Genomic DNA, 13,439 nt, shown 5'->3' on the forward strand with positions numbered 1-13,439 from the left:
TCCTGAACCACTAATGTTCCTCCTACCCCAGTTTCCAACCTAGCCAAACAGGGCTCCACCTAACAAATGCAAAAATTTACTAAATTTGCAAATCCCAACCACCAAAGAACCACCTTCCTATTGAACACCTAGAGGATATAAGGCAGGAGTCAAATCTCACATCCACCTTAAAAAGTTGAGCAGACTTCACAAGGATGGATGCTTGGACACGAATCAGTAAAATGTGCTTAAAACTCAACCTAAACACTTCTCCAGGTGATGTGGCCAATTGTGGCATGCTGGGAATTAAGGGGTTAACTGAACAACTCCAGGGTTCAGATTTTGGAGGGGAACCTGCTTTTAAAGAGCAAAACACGATCCTTACTATGTTCTGCAAGTGCAGTCAACACACGCCCATCGGGCGCTACTGGGATGCCAAGGAAGGTGACGGGAATTCAGAGATTAACCAAGCCAGTTCCTTCCTCTTCAGGAAAAGCCTCAATTCAGGGAGGAAACAGAAACCTAAAAGCCCCAGAACATCCTCTGATGTGGCAAGTGTTCAAGGAGCTGCGGTTAGCGCGGAGGGGTCCCGCGAGCCTGGATGACAGCAAGCCGCCCACCAAGGTCTGGGGAAAAATCTCCTTCTAACTAAAAAAAAAGGGACCCGAGTCTCGCCTGTCCGGCGCCGGGGTGGCAAGTTAGTGAAGAAACCCACCAGAGTGAGATCCCAATCTATTACTGCCCCTCCTAGGTCCTCAATCCTGGCAGCCTGCTCCCATCCTACGGATCGCCTACCCCAGGCGACCCCATGTCTTCTTCCTCAGCCTCGGGGAGTCAGTCCCGGGCGCCCCATGCCGCAGGCCCTCCTGGGAACCCCCGCCGCAGGGCTCCCTTCCCCGCCTCGGGTCTTCCCTCCCTCCGCGCCCCCAGCGCAGGTCCGCCCTCCCGGGCGCCTCCCGCCGCAGGGCTCGCTCCCCGGCCTGGGTCCTCTCGTGGGGCCCCCTCCCTTAGGGCGCCTGGCCCGCGCCCCAGGTCGCCGCCCCTCGCCCCTCAGCCCCTCCGGAGCCGCTACCTCGGATGTTCTTCAGCAGCGCCGGCTCTCCAAAGCCACCGCGCCTGAGGAAGAAGCACACCTGCTCCGGACCCCATGTCTTGTAGTCGGGATGGAGTTCCAGGCCCGGGGAGCAGTCTGCCTCTGCGGAAGGGGTGTTTGAGGGGGTTCTTGGGCTGTCATCGAAACGGGGACGCTTGGAGGGCTGGTCGGAGTCGGCTTGCTGCATGGCTACACCCGGCGTCCAGCACAGCAAAGTCAAGAACCTCGGCGCCTGGCCCGCGCGCAGGCGCACTGACAGCAGGGCCCTGGCGGGGAGTCCAAGCAGTATTGGCAGCCTATTAGCCTCCTGCGCAGGCTCACTGACAGTTGAGCCCTTCGGGCAGGGCAGCCTAGCGGCTCTAGCCTTGGGCTCCTTGCGCAGGCGTAATGGCAGTCCAGTCGTCCTCAATCAATCCTGCCGGGGCGCTGGACGTGAACGCGAAAGGGCGTGGCTAGAAGCAGAACTGAGGGTAGTGCTGGTGGAAGGGGGGATGAAAGAGCGCCCGGCCCCGCACCCACAATTAGGGGCTCGTCTGGTGAATTGGGGGTATTCTTCGAATGAGGTACACTACCCGCCGCACCTTAGCCGGGTTTCAGATGCCCCAAACTTAAAAGAAACCTAAAAGGCCGTTAGGCTGCCAGCACCTTCCCAGTGAAGAGGAAAACAGCCAAGGTGCTGAACTGGAAGAACCCGGAATGATTTCAAATGTGACTTGAGGGTGTCTTCATTTCACAGTATTGCTGGGCAACGAGAGGGCCCTGGGATACCTGTTGTCTGGTGTCCACACAGGAGGGGACTTAGGATTTCTTTCCAACTGGAGACAGAGCCCTCCATCCCAACTGCATTCCCAGGGGAAGGGAAGTGGCCAGTCTGATTACTTAAAATTTAACTTCTGAGGACTTTTACTGCCTGGTTGTAACAGCATGTGAAAATGGCAGGCATTTTCCTATCATTTAACCCCTCTGCGGCAGGGCTCAAACTTCCCTATAAATACTGGTCCATGCAATTGCCTGGTAAAAGGACATATCACTATTACTGCTAATAAAGTCAACGCACCTTCCTAGCAACCAAGTCATATACCTGTTTAGGGGGTCAAGGATGAATGAGGCGGATTAGGTTATCATCAAGCAGTATGAACTAGTGGTCTACTGGTGAGCCAAAATATTATTTGCAAACAGAGCTTTACTGTGTGCCAGGCACGGTTCTTAAGGGCTTTACAAATATAAAATAATTTTATATTTATACATAATACTTAACGAATTAAATACATTCATTAAATTATTTAAATATTAAATAATTTTTATAACTTCTAAGGGTTTTACAAATATTGTAAAGTTCTAAGGGCTTTACACATATTACTTCATTTAATTATCACAATTACCTTAGGATGTAGGAAAAAGTAATTTGCCACAGGTCATTTTTTTTTTTTTTTTTTTTTTTGAGACGGAGTCTTGCTCTGTTTCCCAAGCTGGAGTGCAGTGGCGGGATCTCAGCTAACTGCAACCTCCGCCTCCCAGGTTCAAGTGATTCTCGTGCCTCAGACTCCCAAGTAGATGGGACTACAGGCGCCCGCCACCACACCTAGCTAATTTTTGTATTTTTAGTAGAGACAGGATTTCACCATGTTGGCCAGGCTTGTCTTGAACTCCTGACCTCAGGTGATTCCCACACCTCAGCCTCCCAAAGTGCTGGGATTACACAGCCATGCCCGGCTGCCCAAGGTCTTACAGCTAGGAAATGATGAATCCTATATTCAAACCCAGGAGATGTAACCGGGCTCCAAAATCCATGGTCTTGATAACTTGCCAACCACTGCTTGTTAAAGGGGGTTTGGGGCTGGGTGCAGTGGCTCATGCCTGTAATCCCAGCACTTTGGGAGGCCGAGGTGGGCGGATCACCTGAGGTCAGGAGTTTGAGACCAACCTGGCCAGCATGGCAAAACCCCGTGTCTACTAAAATTACAAAAATTAGCCAGGTGTGGCTGGGCACATAGCTCACGCCTATAATCCCAGCACTCTGGGAGGCCGAGGTGGGTGGATCAGAAGGTCAGGAGTTCCAGACCAGTCTGGCCAACATGATGAAACCCTGTCTCTACTAAAAATACAAAAAAATTAGCCAGGCTTCATAGCAGGCCCCTGTCATCCCAGCTACTCGAGAGGCTGAGGCAGAGAATTGCTTGAACCCAGGAGGTGCAGGTTGCAGTGAGCTTAGATTGTGCCACTGCACTCTAGCCTGGGCAACAGAGCAAGACTCCGTCTCAAAAAAAAAAAATTAGCCGGGTGTGGTGGCAGCCGCCTGTAATCCCAGCTACTTAGGAGGCTGAGGCAGGAGAATCGCTTGAACCTGGGAGGCGGAGGTTGCAGTAAGCCATAGCCTGGGAGACAAAAGCAAAACTCCATCTCAAAAAAAAAAAAAAAAAAAAAAGAGGTGTTTTCCATCTGCACAGAAGGCCAGGCCCCCAAAAAACATGCCTTCAAACACTAGAGAACTTTGTGAAAAGAACTGACAGTTGCCAAGACTTGTGAAACTAAAACAAGGGTGTAAGAAAACAAATACCATATGTATGAAAGACTTAATCTCAAGTCAGAAATGGCTGATTTAAAAACTTGTGTTTATAAGACTTGTGGGGAAACCTGCCCTGACAGCAAGGTTTCCTGGACAATAGAAGGTGTTATAGCAGGGTTTTTAGTTTAATCAACTGTGTTTGTTCAAAGCAGTTGCTTTTAAGAACTTTCATTTTTTAAAAATTTCATATTATGGTTTTTTAAAATTTAAATTTAAATTTTTTTTGAGACAGAGTCTTGCTCTGTGGCCCAGGGTGAAGTGCAGTGGGGCAGTCTGAGCTCACTGCAGACCTCTGCCACCCGGGTTCAAGCGATTCTCCTGCCTCAAGCCTCCTGAGTAGCTGGGATTGTATGCATCTGCCACGACGCCCAGCTAATTTTTTTGTATTTTTAGTAGAGACAGGGTTTCACCATGTTGGCCAGACTGGCTTCGAACTCCTGACCTCAAGTGATCAGCCTGCCTTGGCCTCCCAAAGTGCTAGGATTACAGGCATAAGCCACTGCGCCCTTCCAGAACTTTTATTTTCTGTTTTTGTTTGTGAAAGCATAATTTATTGCCATACTTACTATACTTTCCCTAATTCACTACTTTCAAGGGGCCTTTGATCTTGCACTAGGTGGTTAGTTACTTGTTCAGGGTCAACATGGCTGGTAAGGGACAGAGAGAAGATTTAAAAGCAGTGCTCCCTCACTCCAAAGTATAGGCTCTTTCCAGTTTGCCACTTCATCAACTCCTGTTACAGTCCTAGCAATCCTTTTCCATCATCATTCCACAGCCTGGGAACCAACACCCACTAGACACAGGCCCTGGACCCTGGCCATAGTGAGAGAAATGACTGCTCAAGCTGTCCTCTTCTAAAATCAATCTCAGTATGGTTAGGACTAGAAAAAACAATAAGATCAATTAATTTAAGGCCCACTACCCAATGACCTTGAGTAACCCCAGCAAACCTTTCCTGACCTTCTCTATCTACCTTACACCCAGCCAGCCAAGCTCGGCAATTTTATTTCGGGCTGCATTCACCTGTGGTTTTTACAGCTCTTCACAGCTTCCTTTTCAACCAGTGTTGCTGGTTCTCAATGCCCGCTGCCACCACTCTCTGCATCTCTGTTTTACTGTCTTTTCCACTTACTGAACTTAGCCTCCTCAAGACTTTTTTTCCCATCTGCCCAAATTGCAAAGTTGGGCCAAAAAAAATTTTTTTAAGTATTGATTTTCTTACCTGTTAAAAATAATGCTCAAGTGGGCCAGGCGCAGTGGCTCACGCCTGTAATCTCAACACTTTGGGAGGCCAAGGCGGGCAGATGACCTGAGGTCAGGAGTTCAAAACCAGCCTGGCCAAAATGGTGAAATCCCGTCTCTACTAAAAATACAAAAATTAGCCAGGTGCATGTCTGTAATCCCAGCTACTCAGGAGACTGAGGCAGGAGAATCACTTGAACCTGGAAGGTGGAGAGGTTGCAGTGAGCCGAGATCGCACCACCGTACTCTAGCCTGGGCACCAAAGCAAGACTCCATCTCAGAAAATAAAATAAAATAATAAAATAAAATAATTAGTGCTCAAGAAAGAAAACTTGAACTGGGTGTGGTGGCTCTTGCCTGTAATCCTAGCACCTTGGGAGGACGTGGTGGGTGTGTCCCTTGAGCTCAGGAGTTTGAGACCAGCCTGGACAATGTGACAAAACTCTGTCTCTATTAAAAATATAATACAAAAAAAAATTACCTGTGTGTGGTGGCTCGTGCCTGTAATCCCAGACACTAGGGAAGCTGAGGTGGGAAGAGCGTGTGAGCTTGGGTAGTTGAGGCCGCAATGAGCCGAGATCAAGCCACTGCACTCTAGCCTGGGCAAAGGAAGTAAGACCCTACCTCAAAGGAAAAAAAAAGAAAAAGAAAGAAAGAACACTAGGCCAGGTGTGGTGGCACATGCCTATAATCCCAGCACTTTGGAAGGCTGAAGTAAGAGGGTTGCATGAGACCAGGAGTTGGAGAGCAGCCTGGACAACATAGCAAAACCCTGCCTCTATAAAAAATAAAAATAAAAAAATAAAAAAGTCCGGGCACGGTAGCTCATGCCTGTAATACCAGCACTTTGGGAGGCCAAGGTGGGCAGATCACTTGAGCTCAGGAGTTTGAGACCAACCTGAACCCGTAGTCAGAACCCGTCTCTACAAAAAAATACAAAAATTAGCCTGGCATGGTGACGTATGCCTGTAGTCCCAACTACTCAGGAGGCTGAGGTGGGAGGATCACCTGAGTTTGGAGAGGTTGAGGCTACAGTGAGCCACGATTATGGCGCTACACTCCAGCCTGAGCGACAGGGTGAGATCCTGTCTCAAAATAATAATAATAATAATAATAAAATTAGAAAGAGAGAGAAAGAAAAGAAACTTAGAGCCAGGCATGGTGACTGGCTCCTGTAATCCCAGCTACTCAGGAGGCTGAAGCAGCAGAATCACTTGAGTGCAGAAGGTCAAGGCTGCCGTGAGCTATGGTTGTGCCACAGCACTCCAGCCTGGGTGAAAGAGTAAGACCTTATCTCAAAAAAATAAAAAATAAATTAAAAAGGAAAGAAACCATAGAAAACAAATACACAAAATATATACACACATACAGAGCCAAAGGTCGCCTTTGAGTATGTTCACTATCAGTCCTTTTGTGTTCATAGATGTAGAAACGTACATTCTAGTTGAGATAGGTAGGAGACTGGCAATGAGTAATAATAATATAAATAACAATAATGAACTTAGATTATATGGTAGAAGTTAGTGCTATGGAAAATAAAAACAGAGCAAGGTAAGAGATTAGGAGTAGAGGAGTGGGTGGGCACGGTGGCTCATGCCTGTAATCCCAGCGCTTAGTGAGGTCAAGGTGGGAGGATCATTTGAGTCCAGGAGTTTGAGACTAGCCTGGGCAACTTGGCGAAACCTCGTCTCCACAAAAAATACAAAAATTAGCTTAGCCGGGCGTAGTGGTGCCTGCTTCTAGTCCCAGCTACTCCAGAGGCTGAGGTAGGAGAATCATCTGAGCCCAGGAGGCAGAGGTTGCAGTGAGCCCAGATTGCACCACTGCACTCCAGCCTGGGCGACAGAGTGAGAGCCTGTCTCAAAAAAAAGAAAGAAAGAAAAAAGAAAGAAAGGGGCCGGGTGCAGTGGCTCACGTCTGTAATCCTAGCACTTGAGTAGGCGGAAGCAGGGCGGATCACGAGGTCAGGAGATAGAGACCATCCTGGCTAACATGGTGAAACCCGGTCTCTACTAAAAAAATAAAGAATTAGCTGGGCGTGGTGGCATGCACCTGTAGTCCCAGCTACTTGGGAGGCTTGAGGCAGGACAATCACTTGAACCCGGGAGGCAGAGGTTGCAGTGAGCCAAGATCATGCCACTGCACTCTAGCCTGGGCGACAGAGCGAGACTCCGTCGAAAGAAAAGAAAAGAGAGAAAAAAAAAGAAAAGAGGAATAGAGAGGAGGATAGGGTCACCGTCACCATTTCAGATAGAGTATTCAGGATAGGTCTTCGAGAAGGTGACATCTGAGCAGAGAGTTGAAGGAAACGAAAGAATCAGCTTTGCAGATGTCTGGAAGAAAAGCATTGCAGAAAAGGGAAAGAGGAAGTCCAAAGGTCCTGAAGCAGAAGCATGCCCGGATTTGAGCAATACCAAGCAGGCCACTGTGGATGGGGTAGAGTGAGTAAAATGTGAAGTAGTAAGAGATGAGCTCAAACGATGGGGCCAAATAGCTCTCAAATCCCATCCTTAGGGCTCCACATCTAGAGGGGAGAGAAAGCCTCCGCTTCTCCAGTTCCAACGGAAAAATTGCAAGGGAATAACGTCAACAAGTTCAGTTCAGCATCCACTGCTGGACCAGTCACTGTGGACAAGGTCATAAAATGATTGACCAAATCAGGTCACATGTTTACCTTTCGGGTCACAGGGAAAAGACTACTCCTAGGAGGAAAGGAATTGGTTTCGGACAAAGTTCCCAGGTGTTTTTATACCCATTTAACAGACAAAGAAATGAAGCTCAGAGAGGTAAAATGACTCGTCCAGGGTTACACACATGTATTAATATTAAGTTCTCGGGCTTGCACCAATATCTGCCTTGAAAACTATTGCTCACCCTGGACGTGGTGGCTTGTGCCAGTAATCCCAGCACTTTGGGAGGCTGAGGTGGGCAGATCATCTGAGGTCAGGAGTTCGAGACCAGCCTGGCCAACATGGCAAAACCCCGTCTCTACTAAAAATACAAAAATTAGCCAGGCATGGTGGCACAGGCTTGTAATCCCAGCTACTCAGAAGGTTGAGGCAGGAGAATTGCTTGAACCTGGGAGGCAAAGTTGCAGTGAGCTGAGATTGTGCCACTGCACTCTGTCCTTGGTGACAGAGTGAGACTCTTTCTCAGTAAAACAAAACAAAAGAAAGGAAACAAAAAAAACACTATTTCTCTTTTCTGCAACTCAAGCTGAGTACAAGGTCTGTTGCTTTTAAATTATTTCAGGGAGAGAAGCCATCTCATCCTATAGAGCGTAGTGTGACTCCCTGCGAATGGCTCAGTGCTTGGGGTGGGAGTGACTGTGTCATTTGGAGTTTGGGATGCTCAAACATACAAGGGAGTGGCCAGACTTCCCTTAGGAGCCTAGGGTATCCTTGGGTAAATAAGTCATGGATCTTTCAATTAATTAATTAATTTATTTATTTGAGACAGGATCTCAGTCTTGCCCCGACTGGAGTGCAGTGGTATATCGCAGCTCACTGCAACCTCAACCTCCCAAGGCTCAAGTGATCCACCTACCTCGGTCTCCCGAGTAGCTGAGACCAAAGGCACACACCACCTCGCCCAGCTAACTTTTACAAATATTTTGTAGAGACGGTGTCTCACTTTGTTGCCCAGGCTGGTCTTAAACTCCCAAACTAAAGCAATCCTCCTGCTTCAGCCTCTCAAAGTGCTGGAATTATAAGCATAAGCCACCATGCCTGGCCTAGATCCTTTTAAAAGACATTGCTAAGAGTCATTTACAACTCATATTTCAAACATAGCACTGTTTCCTAAACTCAAATGGTAATTGCATCAGCGAGTCTTTTTTGTTTTGTTTTGTTTTGTTTTGAGACAGAGTCTTGCTCTGTTGCCCAGGCTGGAGTGTAGTGATGTGATCTCAGCTCACTGCAACCTCCCCTTCCCGAGTTCAAGCAATTCTCCTGCTTCAGCCTCCCAGGTAGCTGGGATTACAGATGCATGCCACCATGCTAATTTTTGTACTTTTAGTAGAGACAGAGTTTCACCATGTTGGTCAGGTTGGTCTCGAACTCCTGACCTCAGGTGATCTGCCTACCTCGGTCTCCTAAAGTGCTGGGATTACAGGCGTGACCCATCACGCCTGGCCTGAGCCACCGTGCCCAGCCAGCGAGTCTTAATCCCACATAAATTTGCTTGAGATCCCCTGTGTTACAACAAAAGGGGAATTTGCCATCCTAAAACCATTAGAAGAGGTTTATGAAGAAGCAATCGCTATGGAAAGACTTTAGGCCTTTGATGAGAATATTCAGCCATTTGCTCAACCAACCAAAAAGTCCATCCTATCTTTGTACTTCTGTGGCAGGGAAATGCGGTCTGGAGTCAGGGAACATAAGGCCGATTCACACTTCAGCTATGACAGGAAATATCCTCTCCATACAGCGTATGCTGAGTCGTACGTCAAGTACATGACTTTGTAACTTTCATCCTCTTGGTTTACATAGGGCGTACACCAAGTGACCAGTGGAAATCCCTAGAGGGTATTTGAACCCCCCACAAATTCTTTTTTTTTTTTTTTGAGACAAAATCTCGCTCTTGTTCCCTAGCCTGGAGTGTGCAATGGCGCGATCTCGGCTCACTGCAACCTCTGGTTCCCGGGTTCAAGGGATTCTCCTGCCTCAGCCTACCAAATAGCTGGGATTACAGGCGCGCGCAACCACACCCGGCTAATTTTTTGTATTTTTAGTAGAGACAGGGTTTCACCATGTTGGCCAGGCTGGTCTCAAACTCCTGACCTCAGGTGATCCGCCCACCTCAGCCTCCCAAAATGCTGGGATTACAGGCGTGAGCCACTGCGCCCGGCCAAAACCCCCACACATTCTGTAATGGGGCCCTTTCATCCCCTAAGCCTGGGCCACTCCCATACTGTGTTGTGTACTTTCATTTTCAGTAAATCTCTTCATTCCTGCCTCGCTTTGTTTGTGTGTTTTGTCCAATTCTCTGTTCAAGACGCCAAGAGCCTGGACACTCTCTACCAGTAACACTTCCCACTACATGAGCCAGTAAAATTTCCTTCATTCTGAAGCCAGTATTATTTGAACTTTCTCTTGCTTGTGTGTATGTTGAATTTTTATATATTTTTTTCTCCTTCGTAACTGACAGCATCCCTGAAACACTTTGCAACTCCAACATCTGACACTCAGCTCCAGGTACCCAGTGTTATCTAGCTGGTTTTCACCTTGTAGTGACACTTGTGTGCAGTCCAGTCTACCCCAATTCCTCATCATCTCATGTCCTACTGTCTCTAGGGAATAGCACTGTCCATCAGTCAATCACAAAGATCCTTTCTTCTGAGAAATTCCTGGTTTCTCCCTGAGTGAACCCACAGCATTATGGACTGAATTGTGACCTCCCTGTCCCCTGCATTCATATGCTGAAGCCCCAAACCTCAGTGTCACTATATTTGGAGACAGGGCCTGTAAGGAGGTAATTAAGGTTAAATGAGACCAATAGGGTAGGATTCTGGTAGGAGCAGTGTCCTTATAAGATGAACAGACACCAGAGATCTTTCTTTTCCTGCTCACATACCAAAGGGAGGCCATGGGAGGATACGGCAAGAAGGCAGCCTTCTGCAAATCAGGAAGAGTGACCTCACCAGGAACCAGCCCTGCTGGCCCCTGGTCTTGTAATTCCAGCCTCCAGAACTGTGAGAAAATACATTCCTCTTGTTTGAGCTGCTATCAACCACAGATTCTTCGACTCTCGTGTGATAGAAATTGATGGGAGGCAGAGCAAGTTTCCCAGACAAGGTGTTTATTAGGCGCTTATTTTCTTTTTCTTTCTTTCTTTTTTTTTTTTTCCCGAGAAGGAGTTTCATTCTTGTTGCCAGGCTGGAGTGCAATGGTGTGATCTCAGCTCACTGTAACTTCTGCCTCCTGGGTTCAAGTGATTCTCCTTCCTCAGTCTCCCAAGTAGCTGGGATTATAGGCATGTGCCAGGCTGCTCTCAAACTCCCAACCTCAGGTGGTCCACCCACCTCGGCCTCCCAAAATGCTGGGATTAGAGGCGTGAACCACTGTGTGCAGCCTAGGGGCTTATTTTCGAACACAGAGAAGACAGCACAAGAGAGAGAATTATCTGACTGGTTCCCCAAAGAGAGTCAGAAGAGTACTTTTTTGTTGTTGTTTTTTGAGATGGAGTCTTGCTCTGTTGCCCAAGCTGGAGTGCAGTGGTGACATCTCAGCTCACTGCAGCCTCTGTCTCCCAGGTTCAAGCGATTCTCCTGCCTCAGCCTCCCGAGTAGCTGGGGCTACAAGTGCCCACCACATCCCACTAATTTTTGTTATTTTTAGTAGAGAGGAGGTTTCACCATATTGGTTAGGCTGGTCACAAAATCCTGACCTCAAGTGATCTGTCTGCCTCGGCCACCCAAAGTGCTGGGATTACATGTATCAGCCACCATGCCCAGCTAGGAGAGTAATTGTAAAGTGGCAAAAAGCAGGAAGGGAGTGACATTTACACATGTAGAGGCAGAGAACTACTGGCACCTAAGCAGTATTGGGAACAGGTCCCCCAAAATCTGGCCATAAACTGGCCGCCAAACTGGCCATAAACAAAATCTCTGCAGCACTGTGACATGTTCATGATGGCCATGACACCCACACTGGAAGGTTGTGGGTTTACTGGAATGAGGGCAAGGAACACCTGGCCCACCCAGGGTGGAAAACCGCTTAAAAGTGTTCTTAAACCACAAAAAATAGCGTGAGTGGTCTGTGCCTTAAGGACATGCTCCTGCTGCAGATAACTAGCCAAACCCATCCCTTTATTTCCCATAAGGAATACTTTTAGTTAGTCTATAATCTATAGAAACAAGGCTTATCACTGGCTTGCTGTCAGAAAATACATAGGTAAATCTCTGTTCGAGGCTCTCAGCTCTGAAGGTTGTGAGACCCCTGATTTCCCACTCCACACCTCTGTATTTCTGTGTGTGTCTTTAGTTCCTCTAGCGCTGCTGGGTTAGGGTCTCCACCACCAAGCTGGTCTCGGCAAAGCGGTTCGGTTACATGCTTCTTCCTGCATTGCATGTCTCATTAGCATGTTAAATCTTCACCCCTGGGTGTGATTTTTCCTATTATCATCTTGCTAGGATTAAGGATCGGTCATTCTCCAGGACTTGTGTGCATGCGGGTGGTGGGGTTAGTTTTCTTGAGCAGGATTTATGGTGGAATGCTTCTTATCTTGGTTTCTTCAGATAGCTTGCAGCAGCTGCAAGATTTTGACCACAGGTAAGGTGCCAGGGTGGTGGTGGTACAAGGTCTGGTAGTTAGGAGGTATATCTAGAGGAATGCAGAAATGCATTAGTTGGGGCGGCACTATAGGAGACACACCGAGGGCAGTCCCTACCCCATCTCAGAACCACCCAATCTGTGATATTTTGTTATGGTGGTCCTAACAGACGAATAATATGTATACTAACATGTGTGTACTATGCAATGTCCACTCCTGAGTTGATGCTCTAAAGTTGGACGTTTTGACTCAGTGGTTCCCAAACTTTGGGCCCCAGGCTTCTGAGGCATTATGGAGCTCATTATTATCAGGAACCCCTGTATCTTTAAGGATCTGATGCAGGTTAGGTGCAGTGGCTGAAACCTGCAACCCCAGCACTTTGGGAGCCCAAGCCAGGTGGATTGCTAGGAGCCCGAGGCAGGTGGATTGCCAGGAGTTTGAGACCAGCCTCGCCAACATGGTGAAACCGTGTTTCCACTAAAAATATAAAGATTAGTTGGACATTGTGGTGCACGCTTGTAATCCCAGCTATTCCGGAGGTTGAGGCACAAGACTCCCTTAAACCCAGGAGGCAGAGATTGCAGTGAGCCAAGATCTCATCACTGCACTCCAGACTGGTGACAGAACGAGATGCTGTCGTTAAAAAGAAAAAAAAAAAAAGGTATGAAAAAGATATGATCCAAAATAAAGTCCCACACATACTTATCTATTTCTTTATACTAAGTGTGCTACGATTATTAACAAAATATACATTGATTAAAGTGTTAAGGAAGGCTTTGATCACTTTTTAACATTCCTTTCTCAAAGATAAATATGTTGCTTGCATGGTGATCCTTACCTTGGCCCCTGTCCCAAGACCTGAAGTCATTCCTTGCTTGGGACCTGGTATTCACTGTGATTCAGAAGCAAAGGAACAGTAGCTTCAGAATTTCTCTAATTCTAGCTCTGATCCTTATTTAGAGAGAGAACTAAAGAATGTCTTCAATTCCTTAAAACTAGTAACCTAGGTGGGACTGGGAGAGTGACGTTTGAAGCTGCATTTGTGTAACATGCATATTGTGTTTACCTATATTGTGACTTCGAGTAGACCAATAAACATAGTAATGTTAAGATGATCTTATTCACAGTTGTTACAAGACTGAGAACACCTTAGTTGTTATTCACATTAAAGAGGAGTAGGCCGGGCGCAGTGGCTCACACCTGTAATCCTAGCACTTTGGGAGGCTGAGGTGGGAGGATCACGAGGTCAGGAGTTCGAGACCAGCCTGGCCAACATGGTGAAACCCC

The 13,439-nt window shown here is 47.4% G+C and overlaps 1 protein-coding gene and 1 long non-coding RNA gene across 6 annotated transcripts in view; one reads left to right on the forward strand and one right to left on the reverse strand.

Annotated features, from left to right (window-relative positions):
• The window catches only part of SAMHD1 (SAM and HD domain containing deoxynucleoside triphosphate triphosphohydrolase 1), a 60,822-nt gene extending 59,496 nt beyond the window's left edge, over positions 1-1,326 (reverse strand). For 4 of the 5 annotated variants that reach the window (XR_013398669.1, XR_013398670.1, XM_077948561.1 and 1 more), the window contains exon 1: positions 1,052-1,326. Coding sequence is in view for 3 of the 5 variants with exons in the window: in XM_077948561.1 (XP_077804687.1) it covers positions 1,052-1,259 (208 nt within the window). In the remaining 2 variants the exon portion in view is untranslated. 5 annotated transcript variants of the gene reach the window in all.
• A 10,899-nt stretch (positions 1,327-12,225) lies between these two features.
• The window catches only part of LOC144332136 (uncharacterized), a 118,687-nt gene continuing 117,473 nt past the window's right edge, over positions 12,226-13,439 (forward strand). Inside the window, exon 1 of the long non-coding RNA XR_013399910.1 lies at positions 12,226-13,341. This is a non-coding gene — a long non-coding RNA (uncharacterized LOC144332136). The remainder of the gene's footprint in view (positions 13,342-13,439) is intronic.

The sequence above is a fragment of the Macaca mulatta genome, chromosome 10 (genome assembly GCF_049350105.2).
Source record: "Macaca mulatta isolate MMU2019108-1 chromosome 10, T2T-MMU8v2.0, whole genome shotgun sequence".
Lineage (NCBI taxonomy): Eukaryota > Metazoa > Chordata > Mammalia > Primates > Cercopithecidae > Macaca > Macaca mulatta.